Source organism: Peromyscus leucopus, chromosome 4 (genome assembly GCF_004664715.2).
Source record: "Peromyscus leucopus breed LL Stock chromosome 4, UCI_PerLeu_2.1, whole genome shotgun sequence".
Classification (NCBI taxonomy): Eukaryota; Metazoa; Chordata; class Mammalia; order Rodentia; family Cricetidae; genus Peromyscus; species Peromyscus leucopus.
In genome coordinates, this window is record NC_051066.1 from 95,800,188 (window position 1) to 95,822,875 (window position 22,688).

A 22,688-nucleotide genomic window follows, 5' to 3' on the forward strand; every position below is an offset into this window, starting at 1 on the left:
ATTCCTTAAAAGTGAGTTTTTTAATTTGAAAAATTGAAGATCTTCTGATAGTAACCTGAGTATACTAAGAATGTACTGGTTAAAATGTTAAATGTTGTTTATATATTTTATCTGAAATACAGAAATGAACTAGCAGTTTGAAAGCACATTAATTTTTTGTAATTCCTAGTTGTGATAGACATTTCCTTTTCCTCTTGCTTATTGGCAATTGATGATGCATACATTTTAAGTTTTTGATCAGTTCTAGCTGACTTCAATATGGAGTTCTGTATATCTGATCAATATCTAAAGGCAAGCACATTTTATAAGGTACTCTGCATTTTGATTTAATGATAAGGGTAAACTATATTCTTTTCCCATGCTTTATTTATATAAGTGGGGTCAGTTTATATAGTAATAGGGATTGAACTCAGGACTTTTGTGTTCTATGCAAGAACTCTACCAACTGAGCTATATTCCCAGCCCTGGAACTTTGCTCTTGAATTGTATTTTTTTTTTTTTATAAAACATTGATAAATGTGTTATGTTAGTAAATTGTTTTTGTGTACTTCGTTAAGTTACAGACAATTTTTAAGGAATGGCTCATGAAATCTGATACATTAATTCGTCTTAACTGTTTTTCCCGTCTTGAGTCTTGTTTATGAATAGTTCTATACTTTTTATCTTCCTCTCTCTCTCTAGTCTTATTGCGAACAGTTTTGAAGATGATTCCCAGATTGCCTCACCATTAAACCAGAATGGAAACTTTAATGTCGTTATTAAAGAGGAGCCTCTAGATGATTACGATTATGAACTTGGTGAATGCCCAGAAGGGGTCACCGTGAAACAAGAAGAGACAGATGAGGAAACGGATGTCTACTCCAACAGCGATGACGATCCTATATTAGAGAAACAACTAAAGAGACACAATAAAGTTGATAACTTGGAAGCTGATCATCCATCTTATAAATGGCTACCGAGTAGCCCAGGTGTTGCTAAAGCTAAAATGTTTAAATTAGATGCTGGAAAAATGCCAGTGGTTTACCTAGAACCTTGTGCAGTCACCAAAAACACAGTGAAAATTTCTGAACTCCCTGATAATATGCTTGCCACATCTCGAAAAGATAAATCAGTGTTGGCAGAACTAGAATATTTGCCTGCATATATTGAAAATTCCAGTGGGACTGGCTTTTGCTTAAGTAAGGATTCAGAAAATAGTCTCAGAAAACATTCATCAGATCCCAGAATGGTACAAAAATATACTTTACTTAAAGAACCTCAGTGGAACTATCCTGACATGTTTGATAGCAGTAGCACAGAGAGAACAAATGACAGTTCAAAGGGATCACCTGGAGACTCGTTTTCAGGAAAAGAGGACTTGGGCAAAAAGCGAACAGCTGTGCTTAAAATGACAACACCCTCAAAGACTGTGAATGCTAGCCAGAGTGCCTCTCTAAATACTCCTGGAAAAAGAGGAAGGCCTCGAAAGGTGAGACTCTCTAAGGCAGGGAGACCACCTAAAAACACAGGGAAGTCTTTAACTGCTACAAAGAATATTCCTGTAGGCCCTGGAAATACCTTCCCTGATGTGAAGCCTGATCTAGAAGATGTGGATGGTGTGCTCTTTGTTTCCTTTGAATCAAAGGTAAGATTATGATGATCAGCTTTCTTTCTAAGGTCTGTTTTGAATTATGTATTGGCTTAAAATTTAGGATCTGCTTTTGTTAATGTATCCATTTGTGAGTATGTTTGGGGAAAGGGAATGAGTATCTTCACATTGGTTTAGTTAACAGTAATCACCTCTTAACATACTTACTTGCTTTGAAATAGACTTTAAAAATGTACCTTTGCTTCGATATCACTATAATTTATGCAGGATATTTATCTGATTAAAAAAAAAAAGATTTATGTGTGTCTTTGTATGTGAGTGCAGGTGCCTGTGGAAGCCAGAGGCATTGGGTTGCCCTGGAGCTAGAGTTACAGGCAGTTGTGAGCCATCTGACATTGGTGCTGGAAATTGAACTTGGAATTTTCATTGTTGTAGACTCAAAAAAAGTGTAATAATATATGAAAAGTGCACTTTTTTTTTATTTCCTGAGATACTTCATCTCTCCTACCACTGGTTAGTAACAGTGTTGTAGCGTATTGGAGAACCAATAACTAGCAGTCTTTTTTTCTTTTTTGAAGACGGGCTCTCTACACAGCTTTGACTATACTAGAATGCAGTCGGCTCTGTAGATTAGGCTAGCCTTGAACTCACAGAGATCCATTTGATGCTTCCTCTGAGAGCTGGGACTAAAGGTGTGTGTCACCATGTCCAGCTCAGTGCTAGCAGTCTTGATGACTTGAGTCTTACATAATTAGTGTTAGGGTTTGCCCTCCTCTGACCCTACATGCATACTATTTTTCTTGCAGATGTTTTAAGGAGTCTAGTTAGTATTCTTTCTTTCTTTTTAATTTATTTTTTAAATTACACTCATGATATTCATTAATTACACTCATGATATTAATCACATTTGTGGTATTCATTCAAATATATATATTTAAATTTTAAATGTCGAATGTCATTTCTTGAAGGGGGTAGGGGGTCTTAAATACAGCACAATGGGAGGACCCTGGAGGGCAGAAGTTCGCTACTGATGATTTATAATCTTGCATCTAAGCTGTTAACGCCCATTATTCAGGATACACAGACAAGGAACTTCCCTTAAGCATTCAGGAGGGTGGAACCTGGCAGGGAATTAGCATAGGGAGGATATCAAGGTCAAGGTCCTCAAGCAAGGCAACAGTTACCCAAAACGGGGGCCAGGTACCTACAGGTCCCCCTTTTATTAAAAAATGAGCTTCTGACTTGGGTTGCGTGGGATGTCAGCAGGTCACCTTAACTGTCATGGAGACGCCTGCCCAGGCCACACAGGTGCTCTGTCTTAGGTTGATGAGTGCCCCCCAGTATTACCCGTCTCTGAAGACTCATTATCATAACGGCTCAATCATGTGTGAGCTGCATAGTTAATTGCTGCCAAAGATCTCAAAGTGGCACTGGGCTTGCAATTTGTGTGTTTGACACAGAAAAGACCAACAGAGGTCCTATCTCACCCATAGCCATTAGGCTAAAGGCAACTGAGCCATTCCCTTCCTTAACGAGCCATACTGTACGTTGGAATACTTGTAAGATAGTATCCCAAAAGCAACTGGAACTTGAGTTTATAAATTTATAAACTCAAATTTTCAAAGCCAATCGAGATGTATATAACTACTGAATTAAATTTATCATGCCCAATAGAATGAAAGATTATCTAGTTATTATTCTTAAGTTGACTGTAGATGCTGGATGTCTTTCTACCTGGTCTTCTCCTCCTCCTCTGTTACTGGGAAAGCTTCTCACTAAACTTGGAGCTCACTGATTGGCTAGGCTAGCTGACCGATGAGCGCCAGAGATCCTCCTGTCTGCTTCACCCCAACCCCACTAGGGGTTACAGAAAAGTGCCACCATACCCAGCTTTTACATGGGTACTGGGGATGATAAACCAGGTTTTCGTTTTTACATGGTAAGCACTGTACCTACTGAGCACTCCCTCCAGCCTCTGGTCATCATCGTCATTTTATTTAATTTCCTTTAAAAATTTTAGAAGTAACATAAACTGGATTTTATTTTTAATATATAGGAGGCACTAGATATTCATGCAGTTGATGGGACCACAGAAGAACCTTCTAGTCTTCCGACTACAACCACAAACGATCCAGGTATTATATAACAGTATACATTCAGATGTATTTGCTGTTGGGGCTGTAGTAGTGAAGTGTGGAACTTTTATTCTCTCTGATATGTACATTATTTTATTTTATCACTGTTTTGTGACTAGGTTGCAGAACAAGAATTTCCCAGTTGGAAAAGGAATTAATAGAAGATTTGAAGTCTTTGCGGCATAAGCAGGTGATACATCCTGCTCTTCAAGAAGGTACTAGTTTCAAAGTATGGACAAGCCAGTTTGTCTTCTGTCCATTGTCTCCTTCCTTTCTTTCCTTCCTATCTCTTTTTGCTTATTTCTCTGTTCTTTATTTTCTCTTTCCCTTCTAGCCTTGATTTTATTTCAGTACCTCTCAACTAGCAATTTTTTTATTTTCTCTGCTTCTAAATTTCTTTTCAACTTAAAAACACATATAGGTCCTTACTCTAGTTATATATAATAAGGAGTATGTGTGTGTATAATGTATCACAGAAAGCTGTGTTTTCTCTTCAAAATGGGAGCATTTTGCATTTTAAAACTCTGGTTTTACATTTGTGGGTTTTTTTTTTTGTTTTTGTTTTTTTTTTAATTTGCTGTGTGGGGTTGAGAGTCCTATTTTTATTTCTTAAATAACATCTTGAAGGACACACACACTTTTCTTGGGGTTGAAGAGATGGCTCAGTGGATAAAGGGTGTTTGCTGTCAAGTATGACATCTTATTTTGATTCCCAGTATACACACACATAAGAAAGTCAGGTGTGGCAGTATATGCCTGCAATCTTCTTGGTGCTTGGAAAAAAGAGACAAAAGAATCCCTAATTCTGCTGTCTGGTCAGTTTAGCCAAGGTGGAGTGTTCCAGGTGCAGTGAGAGACCTTGTCAGAAAAAACACAGTGAAGGGTGATTGAGGAAGATACCTATTATCTGCTCTGACCTCCACATGTACAGGCACAAGTGTTTAAGCATAAATACAAGAGTATTTTCCTCACTATGTGTCTACAAGTACATAACATTTGGAGGAGTGTTGGAAACTTAATTAAAAAATTTAAATGACAGAGTTCGTGAAGGTACTTGTTGCCAAATCTGATAATTAGATTTCAGTCTTTGGAACCTCTGTAGTAAAAAGAGAGATATAACTCCTACAAGTTGTCCTGACTTCCACACGTCAACTTCCTAGATCCTTTGTGAGTTTTTGATTGGAAACTTGAGCCTGTTACTTTTGTTTCCTATTATATAATAATTTATTATGGGGTTATATTGTAGACCAGACTGGCCTCTATCTTATCCTCTTGACTTTCCAGTGCTTACATGCCTACTTAATATATTTTTTTTTGTTTGTTTTTAGTGGTAACCTATCCATTACAGTGTTATTCTATGTAACCTTTAAGCTCCTTTTGGCCTTCGTTTTGTAAAAATTCTGGTAAAATTTTTTCCCAAAGTATTGTCTCTTAATTTATAAGTAAGTCTTATTTTAGGCTCATTGATAATAATTGAAGAATTAGTGCCTATAATTAGGCCAGAAACTCTATCTGTGTCAAGGTTTTATTAGAAATTCTAGAAGGCCTCTCAACCTCAGGGGCTAAAAAATAAAAGATTTGAATTTTGCTCTTTTTTTTTTTTTTTTTTTTTTTTTTTTTTGCTTAAGAATTGCTACAAATTTGGCAACGTAAAACAAAATACATTTATATTTTACATTTTCTGTGTATTTGCAGTATGAGCATGGCTTGTGTCCCTTGCTTAGGTTCTCAAAAAGCTGTAATCAAGATGTTGATGAAGCAATTGGCAAGGCTGTTTTTCTCTTCATTTGCCAGAGAGGATCTCTGCTCTCCCCTTAGCTTATCCCCGCCCCCTTTTTGGTTTTTGAGGTTTTTTTTTTTTTTTTTTTTTTTTTTTTTTAATGTTTTTTCAAGACAGGGTTTCTCTGTGTAGCCCTGGCTGTCCTGGAACTCACTTCATAGACCAAGCTAGCCTTGAACTCACAGATATCTACCTGCTTCCGCCTTCCAAGTGCTGAGATTAAAGGCATTCGCTACCACCACCAAGTCCCCCCCCCATCTTACTGATTGACAGAATTTATTTTCTTACAGCTTCAGCAACATTTCTAGGTTATCACATGTACATAATCATGAATGTTCCCGTGCCCTGTGCCACATTCCATTGGTTGTAAACAAATCATAGATTTTGCCCCTTATTCAAGGGTAGGTAATATGTAATACCATAAGGTAAAGATTTATTTATTTTTTATTTATTTATTTATTTATTTTGGTTTTTCGAGACAGGGTTTCTCTGTGTAGCCGAGACAGGGTTTCTCTGTGTAGCTTTGCGCCTTTCCTGGAACTCACTTGGTAGCTCAGGCTGGCCTCGAACTCACAGAGATCCGCCTGGCTCTGCCTCCCAAGTGCTGGGATTAAAGGCATACGCTGCCGCCGCCACCACCACCCAGCTTCATAAGGTAAAGATTTAAGTGGAGCTGTTACGGTTTAGTTCATCATTTTGCTTTTTACTGTGGTCCTTTTTTCTTGTAGTGGGCTTAAAACTGAATTCAGTGGACCCAACAATGAGCATTGATCTTAAATACTTGGGAGTCCAACTGCCTTTGGCTCCAGCCACCAGCTTTCCCTTTTGGAACCTTACAGGAACCAACCCTGCCTCTCCTGGTGAGTGTATAGCATTTATATAATTGAACACTTTTTCTTCTTTAATGTTTAGGTTCTTTGTAGTATAAATTTTAAAGCATTACTTTTATTCTCCAATTTAGGATATTTAGATATCCGTTTAGGGTATTTTAGAGAGTAAATCTTTTGTTTCTTGGTATAGAGTTAATACATAGCATGTATCATGTAGAGAAACACAGTAATTTGACATATTTGGCTGACTAGAACTCTGGTCATTTCTTTTGCTTTTTCTTTTATAGATGCTGGGTTTCCTTTTGTTTCTAGGACAGGGAAGACCAATGACTTCACCAAGATCAAAGGGTGGAGAGGAAAATTTCATAGTGCTTCTGCATCTAGGAATGAAGGTAATTAGCCTTTTGTTTTTTGTGTTGTTTTGGTTTTTTCTAGAGATTCAACATAGGGTCCTAACAACTTCTCAAGCACTTTCCTATTTAGTTCAAAGCCTGCTCTTTCTCTGTTTTTGAGATGTAGTCCTTTTGAGTGTGGAATGCTGGCTTGAGCTCCCAGTCCTCCTGCTCAGCCTCCCAAGTGCTGGAATTATAGGCATATGCCATCAAGCCTGGCTGGTCAGTAATGATTGTTTTAAACTCTACATATGTTCTGAAAAATGTAGTCTTGGCCTAGGTTAGTGGTGCTTGCCTTTAATCCCAACACTGGAGACAAGTGGATTTCTGTGAGGTTGAGTCCAGTTTGACTACATAGTGAGTTCCAGGCCAGCCAGGGTTTCATAGTGAAGACTCTATTTCAAATCAAATCAGTCTCATTCAACTACTTGTCATTATCCTCCCCTCTCTCCTTTAAACTGAAATGAAAACAGTCTTGCTGGTATTTGTTTTCTCCCTCGTTACAACCTGGGGTTCCACTCCTATCCATTTCAAACCTAATAATCCTTGCATCTTTCAAACTGTGTTTCCTTTTATTATGCTTAGTTACAAAAGCATCATTTCAGAACTATATACTTCAGAATTGTCTAGTAGTTCTGATAGTCTCATGCTTTAGAATAAACTTGTAACCCAAAGGTTTTGGTTGGCAATATGAACCTATTTCACACTGCATTTGTTTGCTGTTTATACCCTAACCAACTTAGTTTGCTATTTGTCCTGAATAAATCTGTTTTACCTTTGAGTTTGTATAGTCTTATAACAATGATAATATGTTTAAATCTTTACTAATATTTTGCTTTCCTAAAAATGGGATGTTGCTAGGTCTGTTGATGTATACTGTTGTAGTCCAGTCACTTGGGAGGCAAATGAAGGTGGATTGCAAGAGGTCTTGCCTAGTGCCAGATCCAAGACATCTAGGGCTACAAAATGAGAACTTGTTTCAAAATAAAACAAAACCAAACAAAGGAAACCCCTTAAATGTTATGCTCTTCTTTTTATGGCTTTCCCTCTTCCCTTGTATTTTGTTTCAGAGAACTCAGGTCTCTTAAATAATCCTTGGCATTCTGTTGAAGTCTTCTTTGATTTAATTTCTTTTTTTTTCCCCTTGCTGTTATGTTTTTGTTCATCACTGGTTTCTATAGTTAGGTGAAAAGATTTATGACTTGTATCTGAAACACTGTCTCATTTGTCCTGGTTTTCTTTTTTTTTTTTTTTTTTTTTCTTCTTTCTGAATAGGAACAGTTTAGAGAAGTCTCAATAGCATGTATCTAAGTACTTCTGACCTTGTAGAATGTTTTTCCTAGAGATGTAAAACTCTCCAAGGTTTAAATGTCTTGTATCTCCTTACTTCTAGGTGGAAATGCCGAGGCTTCACTGAAAAACCGTTCTGCCTTCTGTAGTGATAAGCTAGATGAGTACCTGGAAAATGAAGGCAAGCTGATGGAAACCAGCATGGGCTTCTCTTCCAATGCTCCCACATCTCCAGTAGTATACCAGCTACCTACCAAGAGTACCAGCTATGTTCGAACTCTTGATAGTGTACTCAAGAAGCAATCTACTGTTTCCCCTTCTACCTCTTACTCTGTGAAGTCCCATTCTGTAACCACTGCCTCTCGAAAAACAAAATCTCAAAACAAACAAGCAACACTGAGTGGTCGAACTAAATCATCTTATAAGTCTATTTTACCATACCCTGTTTCACCAAAACAGAAAAACTCTCATGTGATCCCAGGAGATAAAATTACCAAGAATTCCTTAAGTACAGCCTCAGATAATCAGGTGACTAACTTCGTTGTGCCTGCTGTAGATGAAAGTGCATTTCCAAAGCAGATTAGTTTGCGACAGGCGCAGCAACAGCAGCTGCAGCAGCAAGGAACACGCCCTCTAGGGTTGTCGAAGTCTCAAGTAAAGCTTATGGACCTGGAAGACTGTGCGCTCTGGGAAGGAAAACCAAGGACATATATTACTGAAGAGCGAGCAGATGTCTCCTTGACAACTCTGCTTACTGCTCAAGTAAGTATTTGCTATTTTCTGTAAACATTGGTGCTTAGCTAGAAATTAGACTAGACATTGATGCTTTGGGTAAATGGATAAGCTGGGTTTTAGCGTTGTAATTACCTAGGTGACATCTGCCTGTCTATTCCTCCCGAGTGCTAGGATTAAGGGTGGTGGGACACAACACCTGGCTTGGTGTATGCTTTTAATCCCAGTGCTCAGGAGACAGAGGCAGGTGGATCTCAGTGAGTTCAAGGCTAGCCTGGTCTACATATTGAGCTCCAGGACAGCTAGGGCTGCATAGTGAGACCCTGTCTTAAACAAACAAAAAAGGTAGGAAGTTATAAAGGTACCTGATACTGACCTCTGGCCTCCAAATGTGTATGTATGAGGTGGCACATGTACACACACACACACACACACACACACACACACACACACCACACACACAGTTACACATGCATACACTGTACACATACCACAAATAAATTAAAAAAGTAAAATTCTGGGGCTAGCAAGCTGGCTTAGTAGTTAAAATGCTTTCTGCACAAGCCTGGTAACCTGAGTTCAGTCCCCAGAAACAGTGTAAAGGTAGATAAAGAGAACCAACTGCACAACCTTGTTTTCTGACCTCTGCATATGTACTGTGGCGTGTGCACCCTCATATATCATACACACACAATAAGTAAAAAAAAAAAAAAAAATTCTGCACTGAATTTTAGAGCTGAAGATCATGAGATGTTGGCAGTAAATGCTTTCTGTAATTTGTGTGTTGTGTACATATATACATGTATATTTCTATTGTGCATGCATTTGTGTTTGTAGGTTAAAGTTTATGTTAGATGTCTTGTTTAGACCCTCTCCCCTTTATTTATAGAGACAGGATCTCTTGTTGAAACTGGAGCTAGTTAGCTAGCAGCTGGCCCCAGAGATCCCCATCTCTGCCCCCCCACCCCAAGTACAGGGATTACAGGTGGCTGCTTTGAGTGGAAGCACCTTGTCCACTGAGTCCACTCTCTAGTGTGTGTCCTGTATTTACTAGTCATTCATAAAGTTTCATGCATGGATGATTTTCCTCCCTTTTATTGTTTAGTTAGAACATTTTGTAGAAAATAGTAGATAGCAATTATTTTTTATTTTTTTTCAGACCATATATGCTGTCGGAGTGTTATTCACGCTGCTGTTGTAGTGTAGGCAATATGAGCCTGTTATGTTCCAGGAGAACCTCCTGAAATAATTAAGTTTGACCTATGCACCTTAGATTTGTCAGTTCTGCAGAAGAACATTATGTGTGGTATCTAGTGAGTAAATAGCCTGTATTTGATATCTTTGTCTTAATGAGAAATTTCTTTCGCTGATATGTGCTAATGCATTAGAGTGGGAGCTTGTTTACTCAGAGTCCTAATTATGTGTGTAGTCTGACTTTTGAGTCTATGTCAATCTTGTATTAGTCCTCATAATCAGAAGGTAGGTAAATATGTGACTCGTAAGTTGGTGGTGGTATTGGGAGGACTCAGTAACACTTTAACTTTCTCACTTCACTTCAGGCATCTCTCAAAACCAAACCTATTCACACAATCATAAGGAAACGAGCTCCTCCATGCAACAATGACTTCTGTCGCCTGGGTTGTGTCTGTTCCAGTCTAGCTTTGGAGAAGCGCCAGCCTGCTCACTGCCGTCGACCAGACTGCATGTTTGGCTGCACTTGTTTGAAAAGAAAAGTTGTATTGGTTAAAGGGGGATCCAAAACAAAGCATTTCCATAAGAAGGCTGCTCATCGAGATCCGTTATTTTATGATACACTGGGAGAAGAAACAAGGGAAAGAGGGGGAGTCAGAGAAGATGAGGAACAATTGAAGGAGAAAAAGAAGAGAAAGAAGCTGGAATACAGTGAGTTGAATTTTTTGTTTGTTTGTTTGGTTGGTTGGTTTGGTTTTTCAAGACAGGGTTTCTTGTGTAGCCCTGGCTGTCCTGGATCTGGCTCTGTAGACCAGGCTGGCCTCAGACTCATAGAGATCTGCCTGCCTCTGCCTCCTGAGTGATGAGATTAAAGGTGCATACCATCACCACCCTACAGTGAGTATTAATTAATTTAAAACTCTCTTAATTTTTTGTAAAAGTATACTTCTTGTTATATGTGTGTGTACCTGTTTCTGTGAATGTATATAGAGAAACCAGAGATTGAAGTCACGTGTTTTCCTCAGTTGCTTTCCACTTGATTAAATAATTTCTTTCTTTCTTTCTTCCTCTCTTTCTTTCTTCCTCTCTTTCTTTCTTTCTTTCCTTTCTTTCTCTCTCTCTCTCTCTTTCTTTCTTTCTTTTTTTTTTTTTAGACAGGGTTTCTCTGTGTAGCTTTGGAGCCTTTCCTGGATCTCGCTCATGGAGATCTGCTTGCCTCTGGGCAAGTGCTGGGATTAAAGGCATGTGCCGCCACCACCTGGCTTGATTAAAATAATTTTTAATTACATTTATTTTGCATAGTGTATGTGTGTATGCATTCTTAAGTGTGGCAGTCAACGGACAACTGGAAGGAGTTCGTTCTCACCCTTTACCATGTGGGTCCTGGGGGATCAAATTTGGGTTGTCAGGTTTGATGGCAAATTCCTAATGTGCTGAGCCATCTCACTGGCCCTCCACTTTTTTTTTTAAACCGAGACAGGGCTTCTCTGTTTAACAGTTCTGGCTGTCCTGGAACTTGCTTTGTAGACTAGGCTGACTTTGAACTCACAGAGATCCACCTGCCTTTGCCTCTCAAGTTCTGGGATTAAAGGTGTGCATCACCACTGCCCTCCTGCTCTTCACTCATTGATGTGGCCAGACTTGCTGGCCAACGACTTCCCAGGGGTCTTGTTTCTACTTCCCCAGTTCTGGAACTGCCACACCTGTTTTTTAATGTTGGTGCTGGGACCTGTACTTTGGGTCTTCATGTCTATGTGGGAAACACTTCAATGACTTAATCCTTCTCCTCACCGTGTGTGTGTGTGTGTGTGTGTGTGTGTGTGTGTGTGTGTGTGTGTGTGTGTGTGTGTGTGTGTGTGTGTGTCGGTGTGTGTGTGTGTGTCTGTGTGTCGGTGTGTGTATGTCTGTGTGTCCATGCTCTTTCTTAGCCCTGTGGGCTGAACCTCTACAATTGAACTAAGTCCTCAATCCCCTCTGAAATGTTTTTCATTTATTTAACACATACTTGTGTGTGCCTGAATATATGTACCACCTGCATGTAGGAGTTCTCCAAGGTCAGAAGAGACATCCTCTTGAACTGGAGTTAAAAATGGTTGAACCGCCATGAGGGTGCTGGGAACTGAACCCAGGTTTCGTTTATTTATGGAGGCAGGAAACAAGCTAGTTTATTGAGCTGTCTAGTCCCAGGGATCCCTATCTCACTCTCAAGTACTGAGATTATAGATTGCTTTTTTGCCTGCCCAGCCTTTATGTAGGTTCTAAGGATCCAAATTATGGTCTTAAATGCTTGAATGGCAGTACTTTATCTTCTGAGCTACCTCCCTAGCCTTCTGTTGTGTACTTATTAGAAATCTCTAAACATGCTGGCTCATACTTTTAATGTCAGTATATAGGAGGCTGAGAGATAAGGATAGCTGAATTCAAGGCCAGCCTCGTTTATAGAGATATTCTGTCTCAATTGCCTCCCCAACCAAAGAAGAGCATAAAAAATCATCTAATACAAAGTAGACGTGGCCTAAGAAGGTAGAAAAAACTTCTTTGGATATTAGCTACATTGCTAGACTAGAAAACAATGTCTTTAAAGTAGAAAATTACAAGTTACAAATAAGAATGTGTTTTAAAAGGTATTATATTTATTTATTTATTTATTTATTTATTTATTTTTAAATAGGCCAATCATGTTTGAGAACCTGGGCGATATGATGTTCTTGATTAGATGATGTATGACACTGTCAGTGAAAACCAAGAAGACAGGGAAGGCAAAATTTTTGGTACAAGGAAATACAGTAACTGAACCAGTAAATGTTTTGGTAAAAATTTGAGCAATTAGTAAAAGTAAAGAGACTCTATCTGAACAATTGGAATGCACGATTAAATGTCTTCTCTAAAAGGTGGTTTGTATACATTCTGTAAGGATAGGATTAGTCACATAATTATGATTTTGAAAATGAGCTGATAGATTTTGTAGTTTTTAAAATAGAGTGACCTATATAGAAACCATGAAGACTCAGGCATGATTATAGAACAGGAATCAGTAACATAAACCCAATGATTGTGTGAAAATGTTGCTAGAGCTGAAGGTTAAAGAGCCCATCCCCTTCCATCCCAGTGATTTCTTAGCTTTCACTAAATCATGACAATCATCACTAAAGTTACAAATGGCTAAAATTAGTTTCGGAGCTGAGTTCAAGGTCAGCCTGGTCTACAGAGTGAGTTCCAGGTCAGCCAGGGCTACACAGAAACTATCTCACAAAAAAAGAAAGGCAGAGAGAGAGAGAGGAAAATAGAACAAACAAAAAATTTGTTATTGGTAGGGACAGTGGATCTCTGATGGGGGCATGTTTTTCCTTTGTATATTTCTTTGTAGGATTTTAATTCCTACAGGTTTATATTGTATAATTAGAATATAAATTAAAACTATATTCTCATTGCATGAAATCTAGACTGTTATGATTCTTTTTTTTTTGTAATTATGACTTAAAGGACTTATGTTGTTAAAAATCCATTAATATGTTAATGTGAAGGAGGAAAGCAAACATCATCAGACACCTTGTAAGAATGCTGTATACATTTTGCAATCTTAGGCTGAGGAAGCTTTATTCTCCATTTTGCAAATGACCTGATTGATGCTTAGTCTCAGTTAACTTACCCAAGATTATATAGTTTTTTCTGACTTGTAAGACTCCATGTTTTTTCTAGTATGATTTCTAAAGTATGGTTTCTTGAATTTTTTGTTTGTTTGTTTTGTTTTTCAAGACAGGGTTTCTCTGTGTAGTCCTTGCCATCCTTGAATTTGCTCTGTAGACCAGGCTGGCCTCAAACTCAGAGGTGTGCCTGCCTCTGCCTCCCCAGTGCTGGGATTAGAGGCATGTGCCACCACCACCTGGTGGTTTCTTGAATTTTTAATTTTACCTGCCTATATTCTCTTTCGGCTGTCACTCTGTCACCTGTTTAGCCTTTGATTTTGATTTTTTTTTGGGGGGGTGTGTGGTGGTCAAAAAATATGGCTAGCTATCTAAAGGCCGTGTGGTGATTTGCTGTGAGCAATATCAAGCATAATAGGATGGATAAAACCTGGCATTCTTTTTTTTTTTAATAATTTATTTTTATTTTATGTGCATTGGCATTTTACCTGCATGTATGTCTGTAAAGCTAGCTCTACATAGGCCATATCTATATAGATCCAGGCTACATAGTTAAACTCTGTGTCAAAAACAAAAACAAAAAAGGAAGAAATAAAAGAAAATGAATTTAACAGTTTTCCATGACCAGAATAGACTTTTTAAAAGGCCATATATTCATCTCAATGAATATTTTTAAAGAATTAGCAAATCCAGACTGGCATGGTGGCACATACCTTTAATCCCAGCACTTGGGAGGCATAGGCTTGTGGGTCTCTATGAATTTAAGGCCAGCCTGGTCTGCATAGTGAGTTCCAGGACATCCAGAAATACATAATGATACTCTGTCTTGAGAATACCAAAAAGAAAAAAGAATTGCCAAAATCTGTTTCTGATAAAAATTGTCACTCTAGAAACAGAAAGGCCCTTTGTCTGTTAGTGAGATCTGTGAAACATTTTACAATGTGTTAATTGTGAAAGACTGAGCTAGTGCTCCTCTTCCTCCAAAGACAGAATGAGAAAGAATGTGTGTGCTTTCAGTCACTTCTGCATAACATCGCACTGAAGGTTCAAGTGCATTGCCATGGCCTGTAGTCTCAGAATTTGGGAGTCTGAGGTGGCAGTATTGTTCAATCCAGGAATTAGACCCACCTGGGTAATAGCCAGAGTACATCTCAAAAACAAACCAGTCCCAGGAAAACTACAGTCCTATCCAGATTGGAAAGGAAGAAGTAAAATGAACATTTTTCCATAGAGAGAAAAATCCTAAGCTGTTGGAAGTATGAATTAATTTAGTGAGACCACAACATATTAGCGTGTAATGTATAAGCAATGGACAATTGGAATTTGAAATAAAAATTACCATTTAAAATAACATCTAAGGGGCTGGAGAGATGACTCAACGGTTAAGAGCACTGGCTGTTCTTCCAGCAACCACATGGTGGCTCATAACCACCTGTAATGAGATCTGGCGCCTTCTTCTGGTGGGCAGGGGTACATGCAAATAGAACACCGTATACATAATAAATAAATAAATAAATAAATAAATCTTTAAAAAAAAATCTAAAGGTTGGTGGGATGACTTAGCCAGTAAAGGCACTTGCTGCTAAGCTTGATGACCTGAGTTTGATCCCTGGAATCCACTTGATGGAAAGAGAGAATGTACTTCCAAAAGTTGTCCTCTGACTTCTACACATGCTCAGTTTCACACAGGTTTACTCCCACCTGTAATTTTAAGATAACAGTTAAAGAGATGAGACATGATAAATTTAACAAAAGATGCCATAGATATATGTATGTATGTATGTATGTATGTATGTATGTATACATGTATATATATACACACACACATACTTTGTTTTATTCTTAGCTATTGTCTTGGTTGGAGATGAATACATTAATGCATATGAAGACAACTAGAGATCTTCCAGGGAGCATCTGTTTGATTGTTACAAGTTACTGTCTTTTGTGAGGGAAGCACCTAAATAACATGTCCTCCTTTTCTGTTAAGCCGTATGTGAAGCGGAACCTGAACAGCCTGTTCGACATTACCCACTATGGGTGAAAGTGGAAGGTGAAGTGGATCCAGAGCCAGTTTATATTCCAACACCTTCTGTCATGGAGCCTGTGAAACCATTGGTGTCACCTCAGCCGGACATACCTTCTACTACCGTGAAGGGCAAACCCACTGGAATTAAACCAGCACGAGCATACACTCCCAAACCCAATCCTGTGGTAAGCTGGAGTGGTGGTTTGTTCCTCACTGTGAGTTCCATAGGCCATTTGTAAAGGGGACAGATTTCAAGCAGAGTTTTTTGTTAATATTCTATGAAGAATTGAGGGCTCTCAATGTGTCCGAGGGTTCTTCTTCTCTGTCTTAGTTTGTTTTCACTTTTAAAATGTGATAAAAGTGAAAGTGATTAGTAGCAAAGATAGCCGAGTTTTTCAAGTTCATAGAAAGATGAGCTTTTTCATAATTTATTTTTTATTTTTGTGTATGTATATTTATGTGTGTATGCCATATATGTATGGGTGCCCTCAGAGCCCAGATGTGGGTGTGGGATCTTGTGCAGCTGTAGTTAGAGGCAGTTGGGAGGCAGAGGCAGGTTGATCTCTTGAGTTTGAGAGATCCAGCCTGGCCCTCGGAGATTTGGGATAGCAAGGGCTGCATAGAGAGACCCTGTATTGAAAAAGAAAGAAACAAAAAACCGAAAAAACAACTTCTGTAATGGAAACAAAGATTAAAGTCTTTTTTCAGATTCTAGGATAAGTTTTTTTTCTCCATCATAATGGTGTGTCTTGTTATTGAAACTTACAGATACGAGAAGAGGACAAAGATCCAGTCTATTTGTACTTTGAAAGTATGATGACTTGTGCCCGAGTTCGAGTATATGAACGAAAGAAAGAGGAACAGAGACAGCTGTCTCCACCAGTGTCCCCGTCTTTGTTATTTCAGCAGCAGAGCTCATGTTCTTCTAGTCCCGAGAACCATATTTCAAAGGTGAAGTGCTTGTTTCAGAATAACCTTTACATTTCCGGTTCCCAGTTGCTATTAGAATTTATTGCTATCATCATAATCTTCTTTGTGTTTCCTATGATGTGTAAATAAGCCTATATCTCTTCTTAATGGTTTAATCTTTCTCTCAGTGTTATTTATTAAAATCCTTTAGCAATTAAAATAAATACTTTTGGTTTTAAATAAAAATACTTACCTACTAGTGTGATTTGCTTTTCCCATTGATGAGTTTTCTAAATAAGTAAAACTTGCTCTGTTAGATATCCAATATTCTTCCTTTAGAATATATGATAGTGTGTAATGTAAATTATTTCTTAAGTGACTCAGTCATTAGTAAGAGAGTAAGGCTACATTTTATTTATCTCTCTCTTTTTTTTATTTTTTTATTTTTTTTGGTTTTTCGAGACAGGGTTTCTCTGTGTAGCTTTGGAGCCTGTCCTGGAACTCACTCTGTAGCCCAGGCTGGCCTCGAACTTACAGAGATCCACCTGCCTCTGCCTCCCGAGTGCTGGGATTAAAGGCGTGCGCCACCACCGCCCGGCTTCTCTCTCTCTCTTTTTTTTTAAATTGCCCAGGATTGTATAATATGATAGTAATATAACAGGCAGATGTGAAGTTCTACTGATTTATGCCCTCTCTGTAGATAATAAATACATTTTGAATTCAACTATTTCTGTATTATTTCTTTCTTTAGGAATCTGATTCTGAACAGACCTTAAAGCAACTTATTTGTGACTTGGAGGATGATTCTGATAAATCACAAGGTCAGAATAAAAACTAGATGTTAACAATTGATAATAATTGCTATGTAATTCTGAACTATTTAGTGGCAGAAATGTTTAAGCCAGCAATTCAGAATATGTCACTGTGCTTTTTTCTAATCTTTGCTAAAATAGAGCTAAAATAAAATTAGAAATAACAAGTAGAAGTCTTTCCCCATTATTTAGCTTAATATCCCTAAAAGGTCTGCTTGTGTTGATAAGGTATTTTGTTTTAGTGGACTTTTGATAATCATGTCAGTGAAAAATTTATCATACTCTTTTCAAGCCTCAAGGATATAGGCACCATTAGCTATTAAAATTGGCCTTAGGTCTTCCATAGCCACCACCACTTGGAATGTGTGAAGGGAGACTGGAAGAACAACCGTCTCTGATGATCTAGAAATTTCTACTGCCAGAATTTCACTGAAGAGATTGTAATCTAAACAAAGAAGGAGTGTAGCTGTTTGTTGTTGGTCATGTAGCACCTAAGCTGCAGCTCTCTTTTTATAATTACATAGTATGCATTAAGTAAACTATTTTCATTCTCCATTTAAGAAAGTAGAGGAGACTGCTCGGGTAGCGGGAACCTGCTTAAGACCATATGCACCCTGGGCATGATGGAGCTAGAGCCTGTATCCTTGACGTAACTCTAGCACATTGATTGAGTAGTTCCATTATAGAAATCTGGTGCCTTGGGCTGGAGAGATGGCTCAGAGGTTAAGAGCACTGACTGCTCTTCCAGAGGTCCTGAGTTCAGTTCCCAGCAACCACATGGTGGCTCACAGCCATCTATAATGAGATCTGGTACCCTCTTCTGGATGCAGTCATTCACGCTTTATACATAATAAATGAATAAAAAAAAAAAAAGAAATCTGGTGCCTTATAAAATCTCTATCTTGTCAACCTGTCACCATGGTTAGAGATACATTGGGAAGCTGAGTCATTTGTATACAGTGTAGACATAGAACAACCACATCTAGGGACATTGTGGAGTTTGTAGTAGAAACTAGTGGTAGAATGTGACCTAAAAGGCTTTTTTTTTTTTTAATTTATTTATTTAATTACATTTGTTTATGTGTGTGAGGGGGTTGGGGAGGTACGTGCTTGCCATGACACATATCAGAGGACAACTTGCAGGAGTGAGTTATTCTCTTTCCATTTATAGCCCAGGGATTGAACTTGTGGCAGGCTTAGCCACAAGTGCTATTTCACCAACCTCTTCTTTGTGTTTTTATAAACAAAAACACTACCTTCTAGTTTTTAGTGTTGATTCTTACCTTCACTTGTTTCAAAGCAGGCTTATCAAGTATCAGTGTTTGGCCTGTTTAGATATCAGAACAGTAACCTCTATCAAGTAAACTTTACCTTAGTTATAGGTCACATTTTGCAAGGTAGAACTTTTATGTTTGTAGCCTTTTAGAGCAGTGTTTTTTGTTTTTTTTTTTTTTTGTTGTTTTTTTTTAGCTCTGATTATTTTTAGGAGATTTCCTCTTATGAGTGAATTTAGTCTGTGAGTAGTGAAGACAACTATGTAGTTTTGTGAGATTTTTTTTTTCCTTAAAAACTCCAGAATGCCGGGTGGTGGTGGCGCACGCCTTTAATCCCAGCACTCGGGAGGCAGAGGCAGGCGGATCTCTGTGAGTTCGAGGCCAGCCTGGGCTACCAAGTGAGTTCCAGGAAAGGCGCAAAGCTACACAGAGAAACCCTGTCTCGAAAAACCAAAAAAAAAAAAAAAAAAACTCCAGAATGTTGAGTTTACACACTACTTTAACACTGAAAATATTAGGAAATGGGACCGTGAGAAACTTGAGTTTCTTTCAAAGTTCAGTAGCCTGCCTTTAATTCCAGCACTTGGGAGGCAGAGGCAGGCGGATCTCTCTGAGTTCGAGGCCAGCCTGGTCTACATAGTGAGTTCCAGGACAGCCAGGGGTGCTATACAGAAAACCTGTCTCACACCCCTCCCCCCAATATATATAAATATATATTATATATTAAATTATATATATATTAAATTATATATATATATATAATCAAAGTTCAGTACAGAGTGGCCATGCTGTAGAGGATCTATTTATTTTTCAAACAGAAAAGAGCTGGAAATCTCCCTGCAATGAAGGAGAATCTTCTTCTACCTCTTATGTACATCAGAGGTCACCTGGTGGTCCTACCAAACTGATAGAAATCATCTCAGACTGCAACTGGGAAGAAGATCGTAATAAGATCTTGAGCATCTTATCTCAACACATCAATAGCAACATGCCGCAGTCACTTAAGGTGGGCAGCTTCATCATTGAGTTGGCTTCTCAGCGGAAGTGTCGGGGTGAGAAGAACCCTCCTGTTTATTCTTCTCGTGTGAAAATCTCTATGCCATCAAGTCAAGACCAGGATGATATGGCTGAGAAATCTGGATCAGAGACTCCTGATGGTCCATTGTCCCCTGGGAAAATGGATGATATCTCTCCTGTGCAGACAGATGCCCTGGATTCAGTGAGGGAAAGATTACATGGAGGCAAAGGTCTGCCTTTTTATGCAGGGCTTTCTCCTGCAGGGAAGCTTGTGGCCTATAAACGTAAACCCAGTTCAACTACATCTGGGCTTATCCAGGTGAGAATTATCTTTAGTCTGGGTATAGTACCTTTTTATACTTAGGTATCATCTTGATTTTTTTTTTTTTTTTTAATACTCAAAGCCCTTTGTTAACCTTAGATCATATTTCTTCAAGTTTTCTGGGAACTGGATAATAAAATCATTATTCCTTATTGTGATAAGTAAATACATAAGGTGAACTGCTGTATGTAAACAGAAATATGGAGCCTCATATTAGCTTTTGGTTATCTTTCTATTCTTTCCAGAAAGTTTCTTCATGAGCTTTACTACTTGGGCTCTAATGATCCTTTGATAACTAAGCAAAAATAGTCAGATATTTAGTTTGGGTCTTAGAATATCTTATTGGCATAAAATTTTCAAAACAAATATATAACTACTAGTTATATAACTACTAGTGACAGTAGAGATAAGATGACTTTAAGATAGGTAGTATAAGCCTGGCTGTGGTGGCATACAATTGCAGCATTCAGGAGGCAGAGGCAGGTGGATCTCTTGAGTTTGAAGTCAGCCTGGTCTAGAGAGCAAATTCCAGGACAGTTGGGCCTACACAGAGAAACCCTGTCTCAAAAAAACCAAAGAAAAGAAAGTCACTCTATAACTTGAATATCAGTCAGTTTCTATTACAAGTTGAGCATTCTTAATCCCCATATCAGAAATTTGAAATTATCCAAACTTTAAAGTTTTTTGATCATCAGCAAATAGAAAATTCCACAGTTGACCTCATGGGATGGGTCATAGTCAGAATGCAAGCACACTACTATTAATATAAAATTACTTATGGTCCTTATGTGTATATGAGCTGTATATGACCTAAATAAATGTTATGCTTTGACTTGGATACTGCCTCCAAGATAGCTTATTATGCATACCTGAAAATCTAGAATGCCTCTTTCTTATCCAGAAATTTGGGATAAGGAATGCTCAACCTGTGTAGATGTTGGGGAGATAGTAAATAATCTTCAATACCAGGCAGTAATAAGTAATCTAGATTTTGTATAGCTAGAAACTAGTGTGGTTTACTTTTGGATAGAAAAATCCCCCTTTTTGATATCAAATTTGAGGGGTTGAGATTGCTTATCTTGCTGAGAATAATCATAATTAAGTAGCAAAGAGTAATTTTGTTTTTTGTAGTGGGTTGCTATAGATAGTTTCTTTACTGTTTCCCTATTAATTTGAAGAGTAGATGACTTATTCCATTTTCTATCTACTACTTTTAAATGATGAGACAGAAAAGGTATGTTGTCTAGATGTCATCTAGTATTATGAACTTGATTGAGAGGCTTTTGTATTCTTTTTAAATGCATGCACACTTGATCTCGATTCCTCTCTTTCTTCTACGTTGCTGCCTAAATGGGCAGTTATCAACTCAGGCATCACAAAAAATATATATTTCATTTGTTAGTTCACTTTATTCTGACCATTTAGTGACTACATCTAGAATTATGTTTATGCCAACATTTTATTTTGAGCATGTTCTGTGTACAATATGAAAACGGTATCTTTAGAGTTGCCATCTTTGAAAACCAAAAACTGGGCCTAAAGAATACTACTTTGCGATTGTAAGCACTGTCTGCTCTTGCAAAGGACCCTGGTTCAATTTCCAGCATTTAGATGGTGACTCACAATGGTCTGTAACTCCAGTCCCAGGGAACCGATGTCCTTTCTGACCACTGTGGGGTCGTACTACACAGGCAAATTACTCATACAAATAAAATGAAGATAAATAAAACCTTAAGGGGGAAAAAACAACAAAAACTAGCGTGACTTAATAGGTTATTATAGCAAAGAATGTCCTATAACTTCAAAAGTAGATTTAAGATATGAAGGATACTTGAAAAGACCCTTGTGTGAGAGCTTGTTATGCCTCTTTGGTCTTAGATACTGTGGTTCACAATTATGCTTCTTGCTTATGATTCATTAATAACCACAATTACTTATTAAAGTAAAACAGTTAGATGAATCATTGGACACAGTTATGTCTTTCACATACCTATAATGTAGAAATTTAGTTTCTAAGATTTTCTGTTTCTAAACTATAAATGAAGATGAGCCTAGTTCAGATATCGGATGATAACTATCTAATTACTTAGATTATCCTGAATAGAAAAGCTTCACTTCTTTTTCCTTTTTACTTCTGAGTCATAGAATTTAAAACACCTTATAAAAATGAAACCCCTGTCAAGGGAGAGAAGTTAGCAAGAGAATTTTATCTTTACAGAATTTCTCTTTGCCACTTGTTTCAGGTTAATGGTAAGAGTTACCCGCAGGCTAAGTTGCTATTGGGACAGATGGGGGCATTGCATCCAGCCAATAGGCTAGCTGCTTATATCACAGGCAGGTTGCGACCCTCAGTCCTGGACCTCTCAACCCTCAGTACTGTCATCTCCAAGGTAGCATCCAATGCCAAGGTGGCTGCATCCAGGAAACCACGCACCCTGTTGCCTTCAACATCCAATTCCAAAATGGCATCCTCTGGCCCAGCAACAAATCGCTCTGGGAAGAATCAGAAGGCGTTTGTTCCAGCAAAAAGGCCAATTGGTAAGTGGTTTGGAAAGGCCTGTAATTTAGTGTTTGCCAGTGATTACAGTATGAAGGTTATAAGTAGAGAAATACAGAATTTGGCATTGTTACATTTAATGTCCTAGCTTAAATATTTTAAAAATAATTCTCATAGTTTATGATACTTGCTTGATGAATTGAACTCTGGTTTTGCAGTTAAAGACTTTGAGATTGTGTGTGTGTGTGT

General features: G+C 38.1%; 1 protein-coding gene across 13 annotated transcripts in view; it reads left to right on the forward strand.

Moving 5' to 3' along the window:
* Window positions 1–22,688, forward strand: part of Mga (MAX dimerization protein MGA) — an 83,420-nt gene that overhangs the window by 34,423 nt on the left and 26,309 nt on the right. For 11 of the 13 annotated variants that reach the window (XM_037205128.1, XM_037205129.1, XM_037205131.1 and 8 more), the window contains 12 exons: window positions 682–1,624; window positions 3,645–3,723; window positions 3,843–3,938; window positions 6,232–6,363; window positions 6,621–6,725; window positions 8,119–8,777; window positions 10,307–10,649; window positions 15,570–15,793; window positions 16,377–16,559; window positions 17,269–17,338; window positions 19,422–19,939; window positions 22,186–22,480. In XM_037205128.1, coding sequence (XP_037061023.1) covers window positions 682–1,624; window positions 3,645–3,723; window positions 3,843–3,938; window positions 6,232–6,363; window positions 6,621–6,725; window positions 8,119–8,777; window positions 10,307–10,649; window positions 15,570–15,793; window positions 16,377–16,559; window positions 17,269–17,338; window positions 19,422–19,939; window positions 22,186–22,480 — 3,647 coding nt within the window. The remainder of the gene's footprint in view (window positions 1–681; window positions 1,625–3,644; window positions 3,724–3,842; window positions 3,939–6,231; window positions 6,364–6,620; window positions 6,726–8,118; window positions 8,778–10,306; window positions 10,650–15,569; window positions 15,794–16,376; window positions 16,560–17,268; window positions 17,339–19,421; window positions 19,940–22,185; window positions 22,481–22,688) is intronic. The other 2 variants (XM_037205137.1, XM_028854460.2) reach the window with 1 other exon arrangement.